At 38.4% G+C, this 26,378-nt stretch overlaps 1 protein-coding gene across 4 annotated transcripts in view; it reads right to left on the reverse strand.

Annotated features, from left to right (window-relative positions):
- Positions 1-2,910: 2,910 nt before the first annotated feature.
- Prpf4b (pre-mRNA processing factor 4B) overlaps positions 2,911-26,378 on the reverse strand; it is a 30,245-nt gene continuing 6,777 nt past the window's right edge. The window contains exons 2-16 of one of the 4 annotated variants that reach the window (XR_008215613.1): positions 24,524-25,720; positions 22,232-22,405; positions 19,670-19,825; positions 18,172-18,253; positions 16,438-16,648; positions 15,078-15,151; positions 13,273-13,363; positions 12,535-12,682; positions 11,456-11,593; positions 10,732-10,885; positions 6,723-6,837; positions 5,958-6,109; positions 5,389-5,475; positions 4,122-4,402; positions 2,911-3,797 (exon numbers count right to left, since the gene is read on the reverse strand). Coding sequence is in view for 1 of the 4 variants with exons in the window: in XM_052727035.1 (XP_052582995.1) it covers positions 4,199-4,402; positions 5,389-5,475; positions 5,958-6,109; positions 6,723-6,837; positions 10,732-10,885; positions 11,456-11,593; positions 12,535-12,682; positions 13,273-13,363; positions 15,078-15,151; positions 16,438-16,648; positions 18,172-18,253; positions 19,670-19,825; positions 22,232-22,405; positions 24,524-25,720 (2,983 nt within the window). In the remaining 3 variants the exon portion in view is untranslated. Of the gene's footprint in view, positions 4,403-5,388; positions 5,476-5,957; positions 6,110-6,468; positions 6,630-6,722; positions 6,838-10,731; positions 10,886-11,455; positions 11,594-12,534; positions 12,683-13,272; positions 13,364-15,077; positions 15,152-16,437; positions 16,649-18,171; positions 18,254-19,669; positions 19,826-22,231; positions 22,406-24,523; positions 25,721-26,378 lie in introns of those variants that run through there. The other 3 variants (XR_008215612.1, XM_052727035.1, XR_008215614.1) reach the window with 3 other exon arrangements.

Raw genomic sequence — 26,378 nt, forward strand, 5'->3', positions numbered from 1 at the left:
AATTACAAATGAATTTGCAGTGAACATTTGTATAAGAACATTGCATGTAGGAGAATAAATTCATGTTGAATATATTATGGCCACAGAACAATGCTAAAAAATATTAGAGTCCAACTGCTAATGGTGTCATAAGAAAGGAAATATACTACATAATCACATCTCACTATATAATCTCATCCCCTAAATGCTTAACCTAAATTTTAATATATGTGATTCTTTTGTTTCATTTCAGAGTCTATTTTTACCTATGCAGGTAGAGTAGACTAGAAGAAATGCAAACCTAGGGTCAAAATGAGAATACTACATTTCACTAAATCTGCTATACAATAAAATATGTATTTTCTATTCCAAAAATGTCCTGAGTATTTAGTTTCACTAGGAAAAAAAGGTGGTAACTGCAATGGCAACATATAAATCACATTATTATGATTATTTTAAACAAAATAGCTGAGAAAGTAGCCACTGGGAATGAAGAAACAGAATGCTGTTATGTTAATCAGGACTTCAGTGTATATACAAATATGGGGAGGTTGCTGTTTATAATGCTGCTCCTGTTCAGAACCGTTGAACTTGAGGGAGTTTCTGATGGTCCCTGAGAACAAAGTCTGGCAAGAGACCTAACATCTATAATGGATGCTTCCTGACTGTCTTTCCCTCCTCTAACCTTAGATGATCACATTATACTTAAGAGTTTTCTGAACACTCTTCAAAATGTGTGCATATACTGCCCAGAATAAGGGTTTTAATGCTAGAAGATCTTTGGATTAACTGCCCATGTATAATGATTACATGAACATCCATGTATCTTGGTATTCTTTACTTCCTAAAAAACAAAACAAAACTTGGCTTTAAAATTTTTCTAAAAGACAAAATAGTTTTATGAACCTCAAGTCTGATAATCACTTGTCATTTTTTCCATAAAGTATGAAAGCCTAAAGTTCAAGACATTTATGTGAAAACTATTCAGCTATTCAGAAACATGAACACAGATTTGTTAAATAGGATCATTCAGCAAATGACCTCAACCTGACAGAGGTCCTAAACAACTGCAAACTTCCACCTCAGCAAAGTCACCACCAGCTCAAGTAGAATGAAGTGTGTACCTAATCCGGTTTACAGAGTTCCTTTGGGAACAGCACCCCCTTCCTCACCTCCCCCATGTCTGCTATTACTATTTTAAGTCTCTGCTATTAAAAAGCTGGTCACAAAGGACTAAGAGAAAGAACAGCTACTAAAGGAGTCAAACAGCATATTAAAAATCTTAGACTATTCATACAATTTCGGTACCAGCTTAAGCTAAATTAAAAGGGAAGGGGGCGCTCATAAAGGCCAGGTAGGCCTTGAATTCCAAATCTTTCTCGCTCCACTTCCCCAGTGCTGACATTACAGGTGTGGCCACCATACCCAACTTGAAGATTACTTTCAAATGTACACTAAGTTGGCAGCTTTTGTTTTCTTAGTGATCTTTGGGACCTAATCCTGACAACCATGAAATGTGGGCTTTTTATATGACTAACCCTGATTTTTATTTAGAGGAAGGGAGTAGCTGCAGCACATGTGATAAAACAAGCACTTTACAGATGAGCACAACAGCACTACTACTCTAAGTACCACAGCAATGAAACCCAGATTATAATGCTGAAACTAAAAAGTAAACACACACTAAATGAGAACTGAAAAGATCTTTTATGAGACAGAAACCTTGGCTCATGTCTTCCGGCTGTCGTCATCTTCCACTGAGCTGCACCTAAAACACAAAGAACAAGTAACAAGCAACTTTGTTTTTTTAAAGAGCAGGCAATAGCTTTGAAGGCATAAGATGAATTGTTTCTAGTGGAAATTAACTTTTTAAATAACTATACAACGATGCCATGAAAAGCACCAGAAGCAAAGCATTAACTACTGAGTGAAAACAACTACAAAAGACTTGAATATGCAGCATACCAGCACCAAAATAAAGTAAGTCATGGTGGGAAAATCACTACTTAGATCATTAAGGTGGATGCTGCACTGTGACGCCTTATTTAAAAGGCCTCACTCTACCTGCAGATGAAAATCACCTTGTATGTATTTTAGTAAGGCTAACCATGAAGAGACGGTGTAGGTTCATAGGTGGCTTATTATCTCATCTACCACCTTCCTGGCTGTGTAGTTCATTTCATGTCTTTAAATGGAGCATAACCCACCAGGAGAATGCTGCTACTCTGATATTCCATTCTTGAATGCACCAAAATGTGCATGCTTGTTGTAATTAGGTGCCTGGGTGAATAAAAAAATCCCATTTACAATGTAAAAATATTATTTAAACCCCAAAATTTTATTGTTCTCCATAATCCTCAGGGAGACAAGCATTAAGTTGACCCACTCCCGAACAAAAGATTACGTAGGATTTTGAAAATTCTCTTCTACCATATTAAAATACAAATTCCTTTGTGTTGCAAAACCAAGCTGATTTACATGATTTTGTTTTAAATTGTTGCTAAATGTTTATCTACACATGCTGTCAGAAATAACCTTGTTAAGAAGGTGAAGCTGGTGTCTCAGCAAATCAGACCCCTTGGAGAAGGCGTCGAATGGCCTGTGCCCCGTTTTCCTTTTCTCTTTCCGCACCATCAAAAGGAAAAGTGAGAAAATAGCAGAAACATTAGTTAAATCCTGAGTTATACCCCATAACCTACAGGAATAACCTCACTACACTGAAAGCTGACAAAATTTGCAGGACTTTTTAACTGGATGAAGTAATTAAGACCCTAATTATTAAGAAAAATTTAAAAATCAGGATAGACTGAGTTATATCTTTAGAGATAACACTTTCAGGAGAAAAACAAAGACTTTTTTTTTTTAAACTATTTACAGTTTACCTGACTTACCAGCACTGAAGACAAAATCTTTTAAAAATGGCTACAAATGCCTTGTTCACAAAAGACTTTATTATCTAGTGATGCATACTGAGAACATACAGAAATCTGCATGGTCCACTTCCCATGCAGTAGAACAATGTTCACTTTACAGTAAGTGAGTGTCAACTGTTTATGCAATAGACAACACTTTAAAGTCACATTTTAAAGAAAAGCTTCATTTACAAAAGAAATAAAAGGTAAAGAAGCAATTACCGCTTTTAAAAAGCAGCTGCTTTGTTCAAGAGTGGAAGGTTTATGCCTGTATTGAAAGACAACATGATCACAAATAATGCAAACAATGAACAAATGAAAAACACTTTTACCATAAAGCAGTACACTTTCAAAATGACATACAAATAGTTAAAAATCTCATTATGTTGTCTATCTTTTAAATATGAGGACTTTCAGAAGGAGGCCTCAACATTTTAATCAGTAAATGAAAACTATGCAGTTTCTATGTCACTAAGAACTGTATTTAACAAAATGTATATAAAGTCTATAGCAAGTTGATTAAAAAAAAAAAGTAAAGTTAATAAGAAACAGTACACTGAAGGCGCTCTATCCATCAAGCGCATACGCTTCCAATTTTAAATGTGATGAACAGAACAGAAACTGTAACTATGCCACAGTTGCGATGCCAAAAAATAAAACAAGATCAGTTATCACACATGCAGGAAATTCTGCCACAAAGCTATCCCTCATTTTCAATTATTCCAATAAAATAACATCTTAAAACACTGGTGATGTTGATGGTTTAGCTTACCTTCAGTGTACTGAATGTTGTACACAACCTGCTTTAAAAGAGGAGACATCCCTGCAGGCAGGCTCAAGAAGGAACAGACTCCCTTCGGCACTGACTACACCAAGGGCATGCTGCTGTGGCCTGCACACACACACCTAGGAAAATGTGAATATAAACAGCATTTATGCTGGCCATTGTATCTGAAGACCAAAATGAAGCCAAGTCTGCTAAAAACAAATCAACCACCCAGCATTGCTACTCATAACAGATGCTTTTGTCTTTTATGTGAACTGCAACCATATACATTAGCACTGTAATTTTGTGCAGTCTTGGCAATTAAAACATTTCTACAGTGAAATTTCACATAAGACACAAAACAGATTAACTAACATTTCTAAAAGAAATATCACCCTTGGTGTTAATTCAAATATATCATGCTTCCTCAAATTTGCTGCAGAAATATTTATAAGTTTATATACATTAATAATAAACTGCTGTGAAATTTCTTCAGTCTTTGTATTTAATTACTCAAACCCTTGGAGTTTCTTCATCTCATTTAAATTTTTTCCTGGATGAATGCATGCTGCAGGGCCTGGTTGATGCTAATTCGCTTAGCCGGGTCCAACATTAGGATCTGGTCCAACAAGTCCTTTAGCTGGTGTACTTTTTTACGTTGATCTTCAGGAAGTCGCTGGCACCCAATCAAGTCAGCCAACAGGTCCTTAGTTGGATTAATGGTGCTCATGACAGTAACTTTCTCCTAAAAATAATTTTTACAATGCATAGCTCTAAATAGGTTACATGTATGTAAATGTAAATCAGACTTTGTTTGTCTATCAAAATATTAATATATAAACAAAAATACTTATGATCAATCATGGTTTTTCTGTAGTTTTATCCTGCACAGATTTTCAAGGAGCAATCAAGAAACTTTAATGGGAAAGACCCCCAATTAGCCATGAAAACGCAGTGAGCATCTGCTGCCTGAACTGTGCTCTCTCTGGTCTTACTTTCAATGGCAAGAGACAGTCTGAACCAGGTCAATACAGGACATGTTACTCAGTGCTCTGACAAAGCAAGGGCTCAGTATTACAGATCAAAAATCAGCTAACTATTACTTCACCCTAAAGATTTTTAGAAAGGCTGATATGGAAAATTTATTTCAGCAATACTGGATACTAGTGTGTTTAGAAGAGGAAGTAACCCAGGATATGATTCAGCTCATGGAAGTCTGTGAGCAAAGGCACCAAGGTCTGCCTAAACCAGTGTGCTTCTGGCCAAGAGTGGACTCGCAGGGAGAAGAAAAATGCCGAAGAAGGCAGAGTTCATGGAGAACTCGGCTTGTAACTCTGTAATACTCAAAATATAGAAAGTGTCCTCCAACAGCAACATAGAAGACACATAGAAGCCAGATCAAGGGATCTAAGTGAGAGGTGGCAAGGGCCTAAATATGAACTATTATCACCTTAGAGAAATGTTTTAAGTCCCTTCACTGTTTTCATAGCCTGATGTGCTTTATTCAGGAATTAATAGCAAAAAGGAATGACATATTTTGTTGTCATTTTAAAAATAATCACAACTCCACACACCACACAGAACTCAATTCATAGATAATAAAGCACACAGCATCAGGGATTTAGTGCAGTGGTAGAGCACTTACCTAATCAATGTGAAACCCCATGTCGATCCCCACATTGAAAAGACAAAATAGCAATTACTACTATAGCACACTTAAGCCAGACTTACCCTCTCTGTTACTTTATCAACCTCTATGTACATGAAGTTCAGATTTTGGTCAAAATGTTGGTCTTTGAATACACCTTTCCGAATCATCTACAAAATAGGGGGAGAAAGGCTTTAAAACTACTACAAAGCAGTCTGGCACACTACCAACTCTATGTAATAAATCACAAACATATTATTTAAGACTCTCTTGCTGAGCCCTTGCACCCAGAACCAAGAGCGCTAGGAAGTCTGCCATGCTTAGCTACCTTCTCTTCTGACCAGCACATTCTCTTCCATGCTAACTAACTCATGTGCCGCTCTTTCCATTCTGTCTCTTTCATTCACTGTCTCATGGTTGCAATTCTTTCTCATCATAAGGGTGTCTTCCTCCTGTTAGTGAAAAGGGAGTACCCTTTGATAGCTCTTGGCTGATTAGAACCGCTAACTGGAAGCCCAAAATAAGAAAGGAGCTAAAGCATCACAAAGGCCACCCACCCACGTAAATCTCTGAGAGCTTTGCTTTACAAGCTACAGTCTAGGTGACAAAGTGTTAGGAGTCTCTTAAGTCTATAGGAAGGAACTTCACTTACTTTATTTGGCATCTTTCCTTTGAGGTCCATTGCAAGCTTCAACATATGGTTATTAGTTTTGCCAGGAAATAAGATTTTTCCAGTATAGAGTTCATATAAGGTGCAACCTACAGACCACATATCGATACCATAGTCATAGCTTTTACCTATAACTGAAAACAAAATGGAGGTTTTAGCACACGAGGATAAGAATGAATGACTCCTTAACTTTCATTTTCAGTAATGGGGCACTACACCTTAGCTTGGACTAACCACATCCATAATGTCTCAGTTTAGTTTCATGTTCTTTCCCACTAATTCTTAAGAGAGATACTTTAAAAAAACAAAACAAGAAACAAAAAAAGCAAAACAAAAAATGCCAACAGGTTTAAAAACAGGGGCAGGAGAGGAACTGGATGCCTTCCTTCTCTTTGACCTTTCACCTTTGCTGGAGGTGCTAGTCAACCTCAACCCAGGCAAGAGGAAGAGAAAACCAAAGGTCCCACACAATCCATAAACGTGATAATCAGACCTTGATCAATCAAGAGCAGTCTTCTAAAGTCGAGGTTTTCCACAACTGTTTTGCTACTCTTGCTCGACATGATCAAGACTCCTGTCACAACTACCTTCATTCCACCTGAGGAGGATGAACTTGCTATGGTTCCCTTCCTCATGAATGAACTCGTGCAGCTGCTGAAGTGCGATGGAAAACAGTGCTTAGACATGACACACGCTGCTTCCACCACAGAGGATGGCCCAGGTCCAAGAACACTCTGAGAAACTTACTGATCTCCGGAGCACGGTAAAATCTACTGACAAGGTAAGGTGTTATGTCGTTATCTGCAACGTGCGAAGCCGATCCAAAATCGCAAAGCTTTAAAATGGTTTTGGATTCATTAACCTGCAAAATAGTTTTCAAGGAAATTCAATTCATGCCAGGAATAATTAGGCAAATTAAAACTGTCTTTTTAAATTTATATTAATCTCAATACTGAGAACAAAACTCACTCATTTAAAAATTCCTTTTGTATTATGCAAGTTCCTAATTATGAAAAGGTGTTCTTAAAAGATTTTATTGCAACTAATAAGACTTTTTTGTCCAGTAAGGAAACATGGGGGAACACCAGGTACATTTAACTTTACTTAATGATATTTAACAGAGAGTTGGGTAATGAGATAAAAAAAATTCATTTCAAGAGACAAAGCATTTCGAAGCTTCCCTTGAATACCTAAAGTCAAGTTATTCTCTAAAAGAGCAGGAGAATGTTTATTAGTTGAAAAAAAAATTGACTGAGTCAACTACTAGTTGCCAGAAAATTACAATGGCAATGAAACTAAATACTAAAATGATTCTTCATCTGGTTACCTGGTTTACATCATCTTAAACTCTGTCATCACTTTAAGTATGAAAAATACCAAATCCCTTAGGTATAAAGTATTAGTCAAGAAATGTTAAACGTATCTGACAAAACTGATAAACATGAACTGTATTGGACATCTGTTCTTGTTTCCTTGGTAAATACTTCCACATACACAGTAACAGTGACATCTGCTGAGAAAGGCTGGAGCTGCTCCCATGACTGTTGCCATTCAAGATCAGAAGCATGTTCAGGATTAACAAGTGAAGATAATTCATACTCCAGAGTCCCTTCCCCCCTTCAAAAGAGACACATACAAATTCCGAGTTGGGACTTGAACTTGGCCTACTATTTCCCATCCCCAAGACAATTAAGTTTAATGAACTCTAGTACTCTCTGGGGGAGGGGGAGTTATTATCACAAAGTGTCATTAGTGCAACAGACTGGACTGTCACTGGGACCCACAGAAGTGAGCTATAATAAATAGCTTCTTCCCCACAGCCCAAGACAGTCTCTATGTAGCTCAGGATGGCCTGGAACTCACTTATATAGACCAGGCTGGCCTAGAACTCACAAAGTCTGCCTGCCTCTGCCTCCAAGTGCTGAGACTAAAGGTGTGAGCCACTAAGCTCAGCCAAACACAAATTATTTTGAACTACAACACAAAAGGAACACCAATTTTCTTTACTCTGGAGACCAGCAGAAAGTTATCTTAAAATGGTAAACACTTTTTTATATAAAAAAAACAAAAAATAAAAAACAATCCAGCTACTGAAAAAGATGTAACACCCAGAAAACACATGGAACCATGTACCAGGGGAACTTCTGAGCGGTCTACAATGCATTCAATGGTAGCAGGGCCGTCTACACTCACTCAGATGGTAGGGTTTTTAGCTGGAGTTGGGTATAATGCAGGGCCCTCATATATGCTAAACACACAGTACTGTACCACACCCTCAGCACAGGCCCCCCTTTAGTTTGCTATACAACTTCTAGTCCTTATAAGGAATGCTGTACATCAATCAAACTGTGGCTAAAAGCACTGGATTGTCAGGAATGAAATCAGTTCTAGGTGTTCTCTTGAGATTTTTTTTTTCCTTTTCAAGAAGGGATATTTAGTTCCCAAATTTCATGTGAAAATCTAAACTCACATTAAAAGGGAAAAAGAGATGCTAAAAAACAAAAAGATTGGGCACTGCCAAACATCTTTAACTGCCACAGTAATACAGAGGTATTTGCTATATAATTGTCTTCTAAATTACAGGTGTTTGTTTGATATGTAATGTTTTTAAAAGACCAATCTGAAGTAAAAAAGTAAGTATAAAGTTGGCTACTGAATTTTATAATCCACTTACAATATACGAACCATTTCATCAATTTCTCAGCAATCGCATCCCTAAGTTATGTTAGACATACAATATATGATACATAAAACACACACCAATTATCAAGGTAGAATACGCATTAGTAATGTAACAGATTGAAAGGAATGATTTTAAGACAGATGGTATGTTGTGTTCCTTAGAGGGTAAAATGCTGGCTTTACAAGAGGACCAGAGTTCGGGTCCCAAGCACACACACAAGAAGATGAGAGTGGTGGTGGGCACCTGTACTGTCAGCACTAGGATGGTGGATACAGGACACTCCCAGAGGCTCCCTGGCTCACTAACCTAGCTAATGGGTGAGCCCCAGATTCAGTGAGAGACTCTGCCTTGAAAAGATAAGGTGGAGAACAATAGAGAAAAGACATTCTATGTTGACCTTTAGCCTCTACGTGCTTACACATGGGCACAGGCACCCTTATGCACAGGTGTACACATTTATCCACCACATGCATGTAATCACACAAAATTGTGAACTAAAAAGAGCTCCAGGAGTCATTAAATTTTATGAGATCACAATTTTGGGGTATGGCACTGGAGACTGAAGCCAGGGTCTCATGCATTGCTGGGCAAGCACTCTATTCTACCTCTGAGCTGCAATATCCCCTTGCCCAGTCACAATCTCTTTAAGAATTTAGTTTGTCAGCCAGGCAGTGCACGCCTTTAATCCCAGCACTCAGGAGGCAGAGGCAGGCGGATCTGTGTGAGTTCGAGGCCAGCCTGGGCTACCAAGTGAGTCCCAGGAAAGGCGCAAAGCTACACAGAGAAACCCTGTCTCGGAAGAAAAAAAAAAAAAAAAAAAGAATTTAGTTTGTCACAGCTCAAACATGATCCCAGTAAAGAAAACCTTACATATGTGGCTTTTCCTCTGAGGCACTACTCTAGAAGTGATTTAAAAAAAAAAAAAAAGCATGCAATAAAAAATGAACAGGAACAAAACAACAAATAACTGGAGGTGATAAGACTAGATAGATAGTCCAATTGTTAAGAGCACTGCCTTGCACTTCAAGGAGCCAGGGGTGGGGGTGGCATTTGATTCCTAGAACCCATATGGTGGCCCAAAACTGTCTATAATGTCAGTCCCAGGGAATCTGACACCTTCTTCTGCCCTCTGTGGGCACTGTGTACACACACACACACACACACACACACACACACACACACACACACACACCCCTACACATATAAAAGAACAAAAGAACAATTAAAAAAGAAAACTTGTGCTGTAGAATACATCATTGGCAGATGATCAAGCAATTCACCAAGTTGTGCATATGCTTCAAACTATGATGACTATAGAAAGGTGAAGAAAGGGGCCAACAAAGGGAGAGGTATGCTTGTGCATTAATGCTATCTCCATGATGAGTCTCCAAATTTCAAAACATCATAGACACTGTGGAATCTGATTGCATTACAGCAGAAATCACTAATAAAGAGATGTCACAACTTCAAAGGAAGACCTTTCCATTAATACCTAGCCAGAGATTGGGTTCCCAGAAGCCAGTTTCAATGGCAATTAAAAAAAACAAAAACAAAAACAGGAACCAAGGGTGGTAGGATGTGCCTGTAATCTCAGCATGAGATTTGGGAAGCTAGGGAAGAAATAATAAGTTTGAGGCTGTTAAAGAATAAGATTGTATCTCAAAATATAAAACAAAACAGGCACCTTTAAAATTGAATTCCAAATAGCTGCTCAGTAGAGAGCAATTCCTTTAGTGTTCACAAGATCAGAGTACACTTCAACACAGCAACACTGCACAGCCTTTTTTAGCTATCCAAAGAAATTATTACCATCATTCTTGGGATCACTGCATACTATAAATCCATCAATCAACTCTTTAAAAAGGGACACAATTCATTTCCTCTTCCCTCACAGTTCTGATGAAACTCCTGGCTCATTTCAAAGGAAGACAAAATTTGGCAAAGTCCATCATAATGGGTTACTAATATAATTATACTTTTTAATGTTATTTTGCAGCCTAACAATAATCCTATTATCAGTTAGTAGGAAGAGATGTGGACAAACACACAGGGTGGCCTAGTTGTTTGACTTACCAGAATATTGTCTGGTTTGATATCTGCATGCAGGATATTGCATCTTTTAAGGAGTTTCAATGCCAGGAACAACTGCTGACTATAGGATCTTACAGCTTTAATATGAAGACCAACATCCTTACCATATTTTTTTAATACCTCTCGCAAATTCATACTTTGAGAGAAAACAAAAAAGAAAATGGGGTCAAAAATCAAATACAAAAGGTAAAAATATTTTTAAGCATAAAGTAAAATCAAGTGCAAAATACAATTTATATAATTTTAGAGAATCCTTATCCCCAATGCTTGATAAATTATTTGGCACTGAGATGAGAGAATAACATATATCCATAATACAACTTCCCAATAAAGCTCGATTTTCAAAATAAACAAAGGAAGAGCTACTACACAGTAATTCCTACTTCACTTGAAAAAGGCCTCCCCTTGCAAATACAACTAGGAAGCCCTACTGCTGAAGGTAAAACTGGTATCTCTGCCCACCACTCCTATTTCTGTCCATCAGACTGCTGACCTGCAGGGTACCTGAGGTTACTTACTGTCTGCCACACATACAGAGTCAGTTCATGTTTTATACATTGAATATTTTCAGGAAAGTAAAGTTAACAAAAAGAACCAGCAGAAAAACCTTAAGCAGTTCCCAAATCTCCCCTGCATGTACCCTGAATGAAGCTGGTAGGTAGATAAACTACACGCTCACTTGACTACTCAAGTTCTGACAATGTACCTGAGAGGCTCAAATACAAGACAGAGGTGTTGCTTGTGGTAAAAGTGTCTGAAGAGGCGCAGGCAATGAAACTTGTCATCAGGATCAGCATCATTAAGTTTTTTCAAGAACTCTAGTTCTTTTAAACCAGTCTTTTGCCTGAAATGAAAAAGAAAATTAGGACATAACAAGAATTTAGGAGTAACATCTGTTAGACACACCTGATATGCCATTGGTAACACATGTAAGTACCTAAGTGTCATTTTTAACTTATTAAAATTTTTCAAATTTTGGGGCTGGAGAGATGGCTCAGTGGTTAAGAGCATGGGCTGTTCTTCCAGAGGACCTGGGTTCAATTCCCAGAACCCACAAGCAGCTCACAACTGTCTGTAATCCAACTCAAAGTGATTTGACATTCTCATAGAGACATAAATGCAGGCAAAACACTAATGTACATAAAAAATTTTTAATCTCAAAATACCTTGATATAATAATTATTTTGTGTCTTCTAAAAATGTAATTATTGGGCATGTCTTCCTAAGTATAACTTTGCTAATGAAAACCTGACTATAAACTGTCATAAGGTACACCTTAAAAGTGCCTACAGTATAGAAGGTCAGACCTTCCCAACCAAACGTATCTTTATTTCTAAGCTTAGGACAACCAAAGACTTCAATAAAAATCTCTAAGACTTCTACCATTTGAAGGCCAGTATGTGGTACAGATGGCTATGGCAATTACTTATGCTTATGAAAGAAAAAAGTCAAGAGATGAAAGACACAAATAATTCCTCTCAGCAGCTAATGACTCAGTTTTGATTTGCTGGCTGCTGTATGCTCAGTAACCATCAATATACTTTCATTTCTTCCTTCTAGATTAAGGATGTCACAGCACATAATGGCATTAGGTGAGGCAGAAGGAGATCTGAGGACATACTGGTACTGAAATGAGTTCAACATAATAATCTATGGTTCTAGAACTTCCCACGTAAAACATAGCTGTAAATTTAAAGTCTACAGTCAAAAATCTCTCCTAAAAAATTTATTTAACTAAGATTCATGTCTGGGTGTTTTGTTGTTGTTTTTGGTTCAGTTACTTACATGAGTTCATTGTTTCTGATGATCTTTACAGCCACTTCCTGATTGGCTCTAGCATTATCCCTGGCACGTACAACATTGCTGAACACACCCTGCCCAGTGTAGCCATACACATTATAACGCTTATCTAGGACTTCCCCGATGTTCACTCCTAAAACCAAATTTAAAAATTAAAGTCTGATTATAAAAACAAAATCAAAAAGTTGTTAACACATTGAAGTTGTTTTAAAAATAGATCAAATCTCCACTGTTTCTAATACACAATGGAAAACCAGTCACTGCCTCAGCTGGTCATTTTTTTAGAATGTGAAAGAAGCTGCATGACCATTTCAGACAACTAAGAGTTCTCGTGGTCCTATCAACTGCTGGCAACTTTATACACGTGCTCACTGAAGTGTCATGAGCGACAGTACTACACGACAAATACTGTGGGACTGGCACCTGAGTTCCTCTGTATGTTGCTCTCTTGACTTATAATGTAAAGATGGTCTAGCGATAGACCCTCTCCTCTAGAGGATTCACTCATGGCTGAAAATATCTACACACAGATTTAGTCTTACTTTATTTAATTAATATGTAATGCTTCTGGGCTGCTGAGTGGAATATAACTAAAGTTCACGTGCTGTGACTGGTTGTGACACACTTTTCTACTTAGTGTTCACAACGTGTGATTACACTGAGCAGTGGGCTTCTATGGAATTGCACAATGAATTTTAAAGTTGATGAGAAACGCAAACTTACGGTAATAGCCTTCTGCATCTGTCCAATTATCTCTGAGGTTGGGATTCTCTTTGAAATCTTTCCCAATGCCAGCAGCCCGGAGACGAGCACTCTGAAATGAGGGAGGCAACATGAGTGGTTGTCGGGTGACTGCAAACCTCCTTAGTAACAAAAAATGGCAAAACTAACATTTCATTAGATCCGTTGATGGTTACTATTGCTTATATAAATTCAGGGTACCATAATTACCAAAATATCTTATAATCTTAATAAGAGAAAAAACATTCAAAATTCCCAAAAGCTTTTGGGTATGATTAGGGCATTAAAAATGAAAATAAAAATTAAAAATCAGATCTGGTTTCCTGTAGCTGGTAAGACAGACTGGAAAAATCCCTACACAATGAACTCTGTTAACTATCAGAGTGTCCGACGTTACCTACCGATTTTCATCCTTTCTTTCTCTGCTTCCCTGTCTATGTCCACATTTGTACCCTTACCACACAGGCATGAAATGTAGTATAATATTCACGGGCTATACTAGGTTGAGCCTGTGTGGAATATTAAAAATAACAATATCTATCTACTATTTGTGAAGAAACCTATCCATATTACTCCCCATGATACCCAGAAGGTCCTGCAATAATGTTATTGTTTGGTTATTAAACACCCCCAACCCACACTCCCAAGTCTTTGGTTTCTCAGACTGACACTACTGGAAGGCAGTAGAATCTTATAAGAGCTGACACCTAGTAGAAGTTCAAAGAAGACTCTGAGACCCAAAACTCCTTCTCATTTTCTTCCCCTTCTTGACCATTAGATAAGCAATTTTACTGCCGCCTGCTCTTGCCACCAGGTGCTGCCTATTCATGGACCCAAAGCAGCAAAGCCAACTGATTATAGATTGGAACCCAAAGCAATCTTTTCTCCTCATTGATGGGTGCTGATACTTCAATGGGGAAAATATTCACTTCATCTTAACTCATCCTCTTCTAGTGTGTTTGTTGTGGTCCATGTGATGCATTAAAGATTATTATTTAGGCCAATCATAATGTCTTCAGGGTCCCATACACTGTTTATTCTACTTCATTTTTATTTTTCCTGTTACATTTATCCTCTATTTGTTCTTACTAATGCCTTGTATTTCTTATGATCCTTTAAATATAAACTGAAAATGGTTCCAGACTTTCAGGTGTATTTGTAGTAAAGACTTTCAATAAAAGGCACTGCTAAACATTACAGCAAAACAAGAACAAAAATAAAATGAAAATCAAAACAACAACAACAACAAAAAACTAGTCACTAAGGTCATTTAAGTAACCCCTTACAGTATCTAACACACACATATATTCCTGTTCATGTGTTGAGGTGGGGTATGTACATACATGCATAAGTACTACACATTTAGGCTTCTGGGTAGGTGTATATAACTTCAGTAAAGTTCTTCTGTTGTACATCTTTTAAAAACTCTGATATAGTTTTGGCCTCCGGGAGGAACAAAGCTAGTACACTTCACTTTTGAGATGCTATGCACACAGGTTGTTCAGATGTCTTCTTATATTAACACGGACCTCATTTCTCTCTCTAACTGCTCATATGCACTAGTTAAACAGTTAAGTCACTGATTTAAAATTACTCACATCAGCCGGGCGGTGGTGGCGCACGCCTTTAATCCCAGCACTCGGGAGGCAGAGCCAGGCGGATCTCTGTGAGTTCGAGGCCAGCCTGGTCTCCAAAGCGAGTTCCAGGAAAGGCGCAAAGCTACACAGAGAAACCCTGTCTCGAAAAAAACCAAAAAAAAAAAAAAAAAAAAAAAAAAAATTACTCACATCAAAATAAGCAGCAAACATATCATCAGATTCCGTAAACATATCAGGCGCCAAAAGCTTCTTCTGAGATGACCCTTAAATGAAATATGTATTAATACTTGAGAAATAAAAACAAAAATTAAAATCGAAGTCAACAGAAAAATCAGTAGTATTATCAAACTTTTTTTCCATCGTTCACATTGGCTTTCAACTAATACTTCAACTGAGAAGCAGCTCATTACACTTGATATAAAAATCCACTATAAGTACATGCCAGAAAGACTAACATCAACTTTTGCCACTGCCAGTCTAAATAAATAAGTTAACAGCTACTACATGATAATCCTGGATTAAAATGAAGTTATCCTTAAAATCTTATTTAAATACCTCAAAGGGTTAATCTCCTTTGGACAGTAAAAGATCAGCATCCATCTGTTTATAATTTGCCCCTAAAATACCTAATACCCATTTAGAAGACTACCGAGGAAATAAGAAATACAATGGTTTTCAACAAGGGAACACACACCTAAGGGAAATGAAAATTAAAACTACCATTAAGTACAAGAGCTTATTAAGGACAGTGGCTAAAATTCCAAAAGAATATAACACCTATACTAATAAGGCTTTGGCTAAATAAGTACCCAGGTGTGGTTTATGGGATGGCAAGATCACACAACTTGCAAGAAGAGAATCTGACAACAAGAGCACACATAACTAATCCACTCCTGATCCAAGAATCACACTTCTTAGATTAATACTTGAGAAATAAAAACAGAAACTAACACCTAAGTCAACAGAAAAATCAGTAGTAGTAATAAAACTTTTTTTACTTCCTGCACATTGGCTCTTTAGAAAACTATTCCAAAACTCCGTAGCTCAGCACTCAAAACAACCTGATGTACAGTATTGTTAAATTAGAATCCAATAGGTCGCCACAACTGGACATAATTCACATACATCTGTCAGATAACTGAATAAAAATACAGACATCCTTGACAATAAATGAGAATCAGTAGAGTCCTTGCCTTGCCAGAACCTGTATAAAAAAGCAGGGCATCACAGTTGCACGCACTTGTGACTCCCACACTGGGGAGACAAAGTCATGTGGACTTCATGGCCAGTCAGTCTGGCCTAATTAGCAAGTTCCAAGACAAGGTGAATAGGACCTGAGAAATAAAATCTGGGGTTGTCCCCTGGCCTGCACATGCAACCCTTACCATACACAGACACATATATACAGAAAATAAGCTAAAAAGCACATTGTAGAGCATTATTTGAGCATAATATTCCTACTCCCTTTTATTTTCCCTCAAATCTTATCATTATAAAGTTACACAGCTAAAACTACAGAGAAAAGTATCATTAAGACACTCTAACTCACCATTATTCTGGTCAACCGTCATCAGATTATGCTTGGCTTTTACTGAGGCCTCAAATGTGTCAACATTCTCTCGCTCATATTCTTTTACATCAGCAGCCACCCGCTCCAAGATGTCATCTGGAGAAGGTGATCGTGACCTCGTGCTGCTCTGGGGGCTGCTAGGCTCAGATGGCACAGATATATTGCTATCTTCAGCAAGATATTTATATTTCTGTAATACAATAGATATATCAGCTTCAGAAAACCATGTATCTAAATATATTAATTTCAAAGAGTTGCTGCATTAAGACACTGAGAGTCATGCAAATGTAAAACAAAGGCATCCATGCCTGGCTTGCATCAGGTGCATAATCCTTACAAAATTCCAAACATCACAAACTCTGAAAAGTGGCCAGGTGGTGGTGGCACACACCTTTAATCCCAGCGCTCGGGAGGCAGAGCCAGGCAGATCTCTGGGAGTTCGAGGCTAGCCTGGGGTACAGAGTAAGATCCAGGACAGGATCCAAAAATACACAGAGAAACCCTGTCTTGAAAAACCACCCCCCCCCCCCAAAAAAAAACCAAAACACTCTGAAAAGTATTTCTGTGTTTGGTGCACAGTCATCAGGTGGTAAAACCTGACCATATGAAGTTCTATTTATCATTGTTCTTTATCATCTGGAATGACCACTCATGTATCTCATTTTAGAAATATTAATGAGCTAATTACAGGATCTGTTTTAGATCCCTCAGATGGCTCTATGTGATGTGCACAGATACACACCATATTACTGTTTTAACATTCAAAAGTGTCTAAGTTTTGAAGCCCATTTGGCAAGGGTTGCAGATAAGGGGTCATGAACTTGGCTAAGAGTAAAACAGATTCAACCAAGTTTTCAGGGGTATCGGCTTAAGACTTTACCAGAGTACCACTAAAAACCTTTCAGGTCTGTCCTGCTTCCTCTGCAGTTGATTCTTGCCTTGGTTTCCTGCCTTACCGTTTGCTATGTGTGAATAAGTGAACTGCCATGACTGTTCTTGTCTTTGTCCTTTGAGAAGGCACTTTATGAGGACTATTGTCCCCAATGGCCCCAGTGACTGTACCAGGCTTTTGACTCAGGACAGCCAAGGACACGTGGTTTATCTTTTAAAACAGCAAATTTTATTACTTCATTACTGTTGAGACCTATGTAGAACACCTTTCTCACCCAATTTTCATTTAAACCCCAATTATGGGCTGGCAATTAAGGCTCGGTGGGAAAAGTTAACTGCTACCAAGCCTGGCAATCCAAGTTCAATCTCCAGAACCCATACATGGGGGGAGAGGACCAACTCCTTCCCAATTATCCATATCACCATACTCATGCCATGATGCAAGCACACACACAAAAAAAATAAAATTAAAGCAAAATTGCAATTATAAACCTTGCCATCATCTTTTTAGATACTAAAGTGTTTTTTGTTTAACATCATAGACTTTACTAAATGAACTTACAATTTATCCTACACTGTAAGAATTTTCATGTTTGTTAAAAAAAAATATTTCAAATTCTCATGTTTTACACACAAAGTTTACATTACAATGCAATGAAAACAAAGAGCAACATATGTCAGCTTTAATAACCGAAGAAACGCAAGTGTCACAAATGTATGCACTCTTATAGTGACCTGGTTACTGTCATTATTCCCCTTCTTGGTTCAACTTACAACCCTTTCTGCTCCCGAGTACCGCGCACGAGACGGATCATCACATACCTGCACAATCGCCTGCCTCTGTATCCTCCTCTGTTCTATTAGAGCCTCTTCATCTTCTTCCTCTACATCAAAATCTTCAAGGCTTTAAAAAAAAATGTTTTCACACATTTTTGCAGATTCCCAAACTGCTACCTTGCACATTTTAAAATTAAAGCTGGAGCCACTATCTAAACCAACCCTGCTGATCCAACTCTCAGCTGCCTGATGGAAGCCTAGCGACTTTACCCTCACCTTGTTCAGGGCACCAACACTAGAAACAAGAGAGATCTCTACATAAACGTAGAGAAGAGTTCTTTTTCTGCTCTGCTCTGAGTTTTCTCATCTCTAAAGGAAAGCTACAGAAGTAAGCTATCGTCATGGAAAGCTCATGGAGGTTTCTGGTCTATTTCCTATCAAACATGCAAGCGGGCTGTGGTACCACCTGCAAAACCAAACAAAAAAAACACACACAAAAAAAATAAAATTAAAGCAAAATTGCAATTAAACAAACAAACCAAACAAAAACCAACATGAAAAACAAAAAAGCATACATCTGCCAGGTGATGGCAGTGCACACCTTTAATCCCTGGAGAGGCAGACAGATCTCTGAATTTGAGGCCATCCTGGTCTACAAAGTGAGTTTCAGGATATCCAGGGCTACACAGAGAAATCCTGCCTCGAAAAACCACTCTTTCAGAAAGACAAGAAGGCTCAATGTCTACCCACATGTTCCTCAGTCTTTATGACCTCGTAAGTGCACTCTTGTCCTCTCAATGCTTAGTGTCTGCTGAGCAGTTCATGCCATTAGCAGTGCACTGTGGCTGTGTCAGGCTCTATCCACAACTCTTCTCTTCCCAGCTTCCTCTCATAGAACCAAACGGGGCTTCTTAACTCAAGCACTACTGATTTGGGGAGTGGGTTGTCATGTGAGATGGAATTAGACTGTGCATTGCAGGATCTAGTATCCCTGGCCTTCTAACACCAGGTGACAACCAAATGTCTTCAGACATGAACAAAATGTCTCTAAGGAGGCAAGAAGTGCTACTGAGAAACACTCAACTCAAACAGCTTTGACTCATAGACCGTGCTTTTAGAAACTTGCATTTTAAATCATTTCTAATACTTTGTCAAATTAGTCATTCAAGTGTTTCTCTCATTGTAACAGACACTCTGTCAACTAGCCTAACTGAAAAGCACGTATCATCTGACAAAAACTGAAAAGTCTAAAATTTGTGTAGAAACATCTTCCCCTAAACTGGTCTGTTCTAATAAAAACAAAAGGAAGATTCAGTACAATGATGACCCAATATTCAACTCAATTTAGACAAAGCAGAACCCCTAAAATCAGGAAAGTGTTACCCATGCCATAAGCCTACCTAATAACCACAAAAGGTTATAACTTTTAAATTCTGCATGAAATTAGGGATTCACTCCTATCATTTAGGTAGAAATTAAAAGATCTCCAGTCCATCAATTTTCCTCTACTAGAAACATGAAATGGGTATAGCTGCATTCTTACTTATCATCTGATGAAGACTCTTGCTCAACTTTCATTCCTTCAGAGAGACTTCCTTTAAATTTATCTTCTTTTACTTTGCTTCTGCTCCTTCTCCTATGACCACCCCGTGATCGAGACCTTCTTCTCAAGCGTGACCTGCTCCTTCGACTCCTATCTCTATTTGAAGGGAAAAAGGGGACAGATAATTATTTGTTACAGTATCAATTAGAGTAAGCAAAGGACATGCATGTGCAGGGAAGAATAAAGGGAGACTTTGAACTCTATACTCAATTTTTCTGAGAACCCAAATGTCTCCAAAAACTAGTCTTTTAAGGAAAGGTGCACAGGCATGGTGGCACACCATAGAACCCCAGCCCTGGGGAGGAGGCCGAGAAGAATAGCACTAGCAAGACCCGGAGTCATTAAATGTTTGTGTTTGTGTGGGCCGAAATGAATGTATGTATTTATGTATGTACTGTACAACTGGCACCCGCCGAGGCCTGAAAAGGGCATCCAATCTCCTGGAACTGGAGTTACAAACAACAGTGAGCCACCGTGTGGTTGTTGGGAACCAAACCCAGGTCCTCTGCTAGAGCACCAAGTGCTCCTGAGGAATCTATCTGGACTCTCACTAAAAGATTTAAACAACTAAAACATAGTTAATAATACTTGTCCGATTATTTTTTTTCTCATGAATATGGAGTTAAGCTCAACAGAAACAAATACTCGTGTTTCTTGTTTCTGGAGAGTGTGTGTGCTAGTCAAGCACTCTACCACTGAACTACACTACCAGTACCTCAACACTCTCAGAGCACCAAAGTTGTGACCTACAGGCTACTGGTTTGTACTGGATATATGCATATATTATTTTACATGTAGACATGCATGTGAGGGTGAGTACACACATCCGTGTGTAAGAATGCAGAAACCAGAGGAGCAGGATGTCTTTCTCTATTGTCCTCCATTTTACCGTCTTGAGACAGGGTCTCACAATGACTTGGAAACTTTTTAGCTACAGTGGCCAGCTCAGTTCAGGATCCACCTGTCTGTCCCCTAAATGCCAGAGTCATAGGCACATATAGCCATGCTTAGCTTTTTATCTGAGTGCTGGGGATGTGAACTTAGGTTTTTATGCTTGTAGAGTGTTCCTATCCAATTGAGCCACTTTCCAGCCATACATTTATTAATATAGTAAAAATGAGGGTGTTTTGTTTTGTTTTGTTTCTCGAGACAGGGTTTCTCTGTGTAGTTTTAGTGCCTGTCCTGGATCTTGCTCTGTAGACCAGGGTGGCCTTGAACTCACAGAGACCCGCCTGGCTCTGCTTCCCAGTGCTGGGATTAAAGGCATGCACCACCACCACCCGGCTCTTTTTAAGTTTCAAAATATTAATTAATCTATTTATAGTGAAAGGGGGGAAGAAGGGAGGATTGTGATCCACCATGTGGGTCATGTGGGTGCTAGGAACCAAATCCAGGTCTTCTACAAAAGTAGCCAGGGCTCTTAACCACTAAACCACCTCTCCAGCCCAGCTTACTGCTCTTACAGAGGACCCAGGTTCAGTTCTCGGCATCCACATCAGGAAGATCAACTTGCTGTAACTCAACTGCCTGTAACTCCAGTTCCAAGAGATCCAGTGCCCTCTGGCCATCTAGGACACCTGTACACATGAGAAGATGACACTACGAACAGAAAATGGACCCACGACTGAGAAGACAGGAGAGCCACCAAGAGGATGGCAGCAGGAACCCCACTGCCCCAGTCTGCTCAGGAAGAAGATCACAACGATTATACACACTGGCAGCACAGAAACCTGGCAGAGTCAGAAACCTTACAGTGAGCAGAAGCACCTGACTATTTCCATTTCTAGGAAGATAGTTTTAAAAAGTAAATCATCAGAAACATGTAAAGGTGGTGTTAATGTAAGCCTTTAGTATGTTGTCTTCCTAAACCTTTGACAAAAGAATGTTCATTTATGCATAAGTTCAGGTTTATGCAAACATGGATTTTAAATCTTTTTGATTGACCTTTAAATAATACAGTTTATGTAAAATGCTTCCTAATAGTGAGTTGAAATGTTTTAATCAGAAAATCCTAACCAAGTTATTTATATAACCTTGTTTTTTTTAAAGGTCTTGCTAGTTAAAAAAAAATTCTAAGTATTATCAATTTTAAGGATTACTTTATCATGTGTGCCTGTGTTCATGAATACCATGTGCATTCATGTGTCCAAGAAAGCCAGAAGTGGACACTAGATCCCTTGGAGCTGGAGTTATAAGTGGCTGTGGTCACATGACAGGAATATTGGGACCCAAATTTGGATCTTCTGGAAAGGCAGCTGAACCATCTCCCTAGGCCCTTAACTAAGTACTTGAAGACCAACGGCTTGTATAAATTTCAAAGGAAACCACACTGAAGAACTGTGTGCAGTACCACATGTGGGCAAAAGGAGGTATGGAATCACAAACTAAAACGTTTCAGAGAAAAATGGTCTGTGGGAAAACCTGCCAATGCAGCTAACTGAAGTTTCAAAAGGAGGCAAAGGTTAACGAATCGAGACGATAACATCTATCCTTCATATTCACCTTCTCCGAGGAGACCTGCTTCTTCTTCTTGGAGACCTGCTGCGTCTCAATGGGGAACGGGATCTTCTTCTAATGGGAGACCTACTTCTTCTTCGGGTTGGAGACCATCTACTGATGGGGCTGGCATCTTTTGATCGTTCGCATCTACTGAGGACATCATCTCGAGGTCGTGTTCTTAAGGGGAACATACGCAAGTTAAGAGAACAAACTAAAAGAACCCTTTCGACATGTAAAGAGCATAAGATCCACAAATTTAATGAGAGTAACTGATTAATTTATTTTGAATTACCATTTAAAGTCAGATGATTCCACTGGCATTATGGTGTTACAGAAGGCATACAATAAAAGTATTTCCCATGACCTCAGAATGTATAAATTTAAAGACTATTCATGTTAAAAAGAAACTCAAATTTTGGATGTACAACTCAAAGGAAATTTACCTAAATAGGTCATAATATTCTATTTCCTCATTTTCAAGTGTCTACATATTGGTATTTCTATGGTTAAGAAATCTTATTTGTTTATTATACGTATGTGTGCATGCCTGTGCCTTGGCACATGTGTGAGGTCAGAGTTAACTTGAATTTTCTAAGATACAATTGTACATGTAAGGAGACTGGGAAAATTCACTTGTGGATTCTATGAAGAAGCTTCAAATATAACTAACAGACATCTCTGTACATGACAGTGAAAAATAAACCCATTTAATGTTCATCAGCAAAATACAGAACACCTACACTATAACTTACTGCTGTTATAAAATAAAATAAAAAAAAACCTATATACTGTCACCAAAGTATTTTTCCCAAAATAGTATACCATCTGTACTTTGAGATAAATTGCAAGACTCCACTTATAAGAAAATGCTTATATTCAACAATAATGTGCATACGAAGTAGACTAGCAGGATATAAACTTATTGAGAGAGGCTGGAGAGGGATAGGGAGGCCAAGAACTTACAGGCTTCTGCATTATTTGGCCTTTTCTTCAGTCTATATCTTTTTTCGATTAAAAAGGGAGGGGTGTTTCGAATATGCAAGTTTGGTCTTCTATAGAACTTTCAGACTTTCCTATTGAACTAAAAGCAAACTGGGCTGACTAAAACACTTCAGATAAAGAAGATCAATAAAACAGCCTCAAAGCAGAATGCTGAAGCAAAGGGGGGATTTTAATATAAGGCTACTTAGAAGTGAAGAGTAAAGAACCTCTTAAGATGGCACTTTGAAAACACTCTTCGAAGTTCCCAGAATGTGATGATTGAAACTTCAAGATCAACTTACAGTTACACTGAACATATTAGTATTAATAGGAATAAGTAAGTAGCTAAGAATTCATACCGTCTTTATAAGCCACCATCTTTTTAGAAGTAAAACTTGGCAGATCAGATCATTTCAAAAGCACATTTCCTATATACACAATTAGCTGGTTTCTAAAAAGCCTCTCCTATTTTCCCCAAATTTAGTTCTATGATCCTAATAAATCATTTCTTTGGCTGGGCGGTGGTGGCGCACACCTTTAATCCCAGAACTCGGGAGGCAGAGCCAGGCAGATCTTTGTGAGTTTGAGGCCAGGCTGGTCTACAGAGTGAGATCCAGGAAAGGCGCAAAGCTACACAAAGAAACCCTGTCTCAAAATAACTACAACAAAAAAAAATCATTTCTCTGACTGTATAATATACTTAGGGCCAGCATTACAGTTTAACCTGTAAACCCAGCAGGTAGGAGGCTGAAGTGAGAGCACTAAGTTTGAGGCCTGACACAGCTATATCATGAGACCACGTCTCAACCCGCCCCCCAAAAAAGGGGGGTTTATGAAGGACCCCCACTCTCACTGAGCTAAGATAATCCCATGCAGATTTAGTAAATTGCCTGGATTTAAATGGTTGATTGAGCAAATGAGAAGCTAAATTAAGTCAAGAATTTGAAAGAAATAGTCAAGCTATTCATAAAACATAAATTACTATCAAAACACTTAAGTATTAATATAATTAATGTACTAAATTACACTACTGTTACAAAACTCATCACTATCTCATTTAAAATTATCTCCACACTCTATTTTTCTTTTAAAATATAAACTAGTAAAAAGCTTAAATGTGGCTGGGTGGTGGTGGTGCACGCCTTTAATCCCAGAACTCAGGAGACAGAGCCAGGAGGATCTCTGTGAGTTCGAGGCCAGCCTGGTCTACAGAGCGAGATCCAGGACAGAAACCAAAACAAACTACACAGAGAAACCCTGTCTCAAAACACCAAAAAGAAAAAAATAAGCTTGAATGTTTCATGAACAGGTTACCTTGGAGAAGAAAGCCGTCTCCTCTCTGGCTCTCTTCGTTTTCTTTCTAAGGATCGGCTCTTGGCCCTTCTACCTGGAGACAGAGTTCGAGAAGGTGATTTGCTCTGCTTAGATCTTCTGTCATTGACAAGTGGGGATCTACTTCTTCTTGACTTGTCTCGCTGTTTTGGAGACAAACTTCTTCTTTTAGGACTCCGGCCAGGTCTTCTACTAGGTGACCTATTTTCCTTCCCAGAAGAGGCATCTTTTGAAGGAGATTTAATTGGCTTCTTTTCTTTGTCAATTTCAGACCGTTTTGACTTTCGCTCTTTGGACCTTGACCTTCTGTCTTTGGATTTATCTCTTAAGTCAACTGGGGACCTGGATTTTTTAGATCGATCTCGACTTCTTTCATTTACAATTGGTGATTTCTTCCTATCCTTTATTTTACCTTTATCTTCAATCTTAATCTTCTCATCAGTAGGAGATCTGGCCTTCCCAATTTTTTCTTGGGACCGCCGTCTAAGGGTAGGGGACTTTGATTTTCTTGCTTGGTCTTGAGACTTGCTTCTTTTGGACGGACTTGTGGATTTCCTCCTCTCCTTGGACTTGCTCCTGTTTGCTTTCTCTCTCGCCATGTCAACAGCTCCCTTGCTTTTCCTTTTGTCCGACCTGTGTCTAGTCCGTTCTTTGGATCTGCTCTTACTTCGTTTTTTTGCACTATTTTTGTTGTCTGTGATTTCAAGTTTCCCCCGTGTACTGGAAGACCTGGTACTGGACCTATTTCCATTTCTTGCCTTTTCATGAATCTCCCCTTCTTCTTCAGAGCCAGACTCATAGCCTTGCAAAATGAGCCCCATTCCAGACTGGACCTTTCCCTCCATTAACTCATTATCAAGCTCAGCTTTAATCAAGGCTCTCTGTTTTTCCAAGTCTTCCAGCAAAGCTAAATCATCAAGTTTAGTTCTTTTTGCAGGGGAGAGGCCTTCTTTGTCAGAGGCATCTATAACTTCTTTTCTTTTGTGTTTCTTATGCTTATGCTTATGTTTGTGTTTTTTATCCCTATCTTCTTCTGAGGAATGTTTATGTTTCTTATGTTTACTTCTGTGTTTATGCTTCTTTTTTTTGTGACGACTGTGTTTATTTTGAGATTGGTCTTCTGATACTTCTCCATTTTCTTCATTTACACTCTTTTCAGAATTATCAGCATCATCCATTCTATAAACATATAAAACACATTTTACAAATCACAATATTTACCCAGTGTTCAGTTATAACAATAGTAAATGATACAATGAATCTCATTGTAACACATTAGTCACTAAAATGTTGTAAGTTTCAGATATTTTATTTCAAAGGCTGAGGTGGCAGAGACAAAAACTGTTTTTAAAAGTTGAATTAAAAATTAAAAGCAGTACCAGGTATGTTTTTAAGAAAAATCATTTAACTGAAACGAAATCCAAACCAGCAATAATAAAATCCCATTATTTTTAGTTACACAGAAACTCCAGTGATTTGATTTTAAACCAGCATCCCTCACAAATACTTAAACAAAAGGCCCACTTTCTCTTTTCATAAAGCACAGATATTGACATACTAGAAAGCTAACCTCTTCCACTTGATCAAACTCAGAACACTTGGTGTCTCTACAATAAGCCTAGCAGCTTACTTGTGAACACATCTCACCTAATCACCTCTTGAAAAAAAATCTCAGGGGCTAATATTGACTAGCTCCAAATAAGTGGTCAGTGTGTACTGGAAGTTTCACAAGATGACAGTAACAATATAAACAAACCCCCAAGAGCTAAGACTTCAGAGAACTGGCCAGGAGTGAGGACTCCTGGTTTGTAGCTGCCTAGCCACAACAACCACAGGG

Source organism: Peromyscus californicus, unplaced genomic scaffold (genome assembly GCF_007827085.1).
Source record: "Peromyscus californicus insignis strain IS unplaced genomic scaffold, ASM782708v3 Scaffold_8__1_contigs__length_139910024, whole genome shotgun sequence".
NCBI lineage: Eukaryota > Metazoa > Chordata > Mammalia > Rodentia > Cricetidae > Peromyscus > Peromyscus californicus.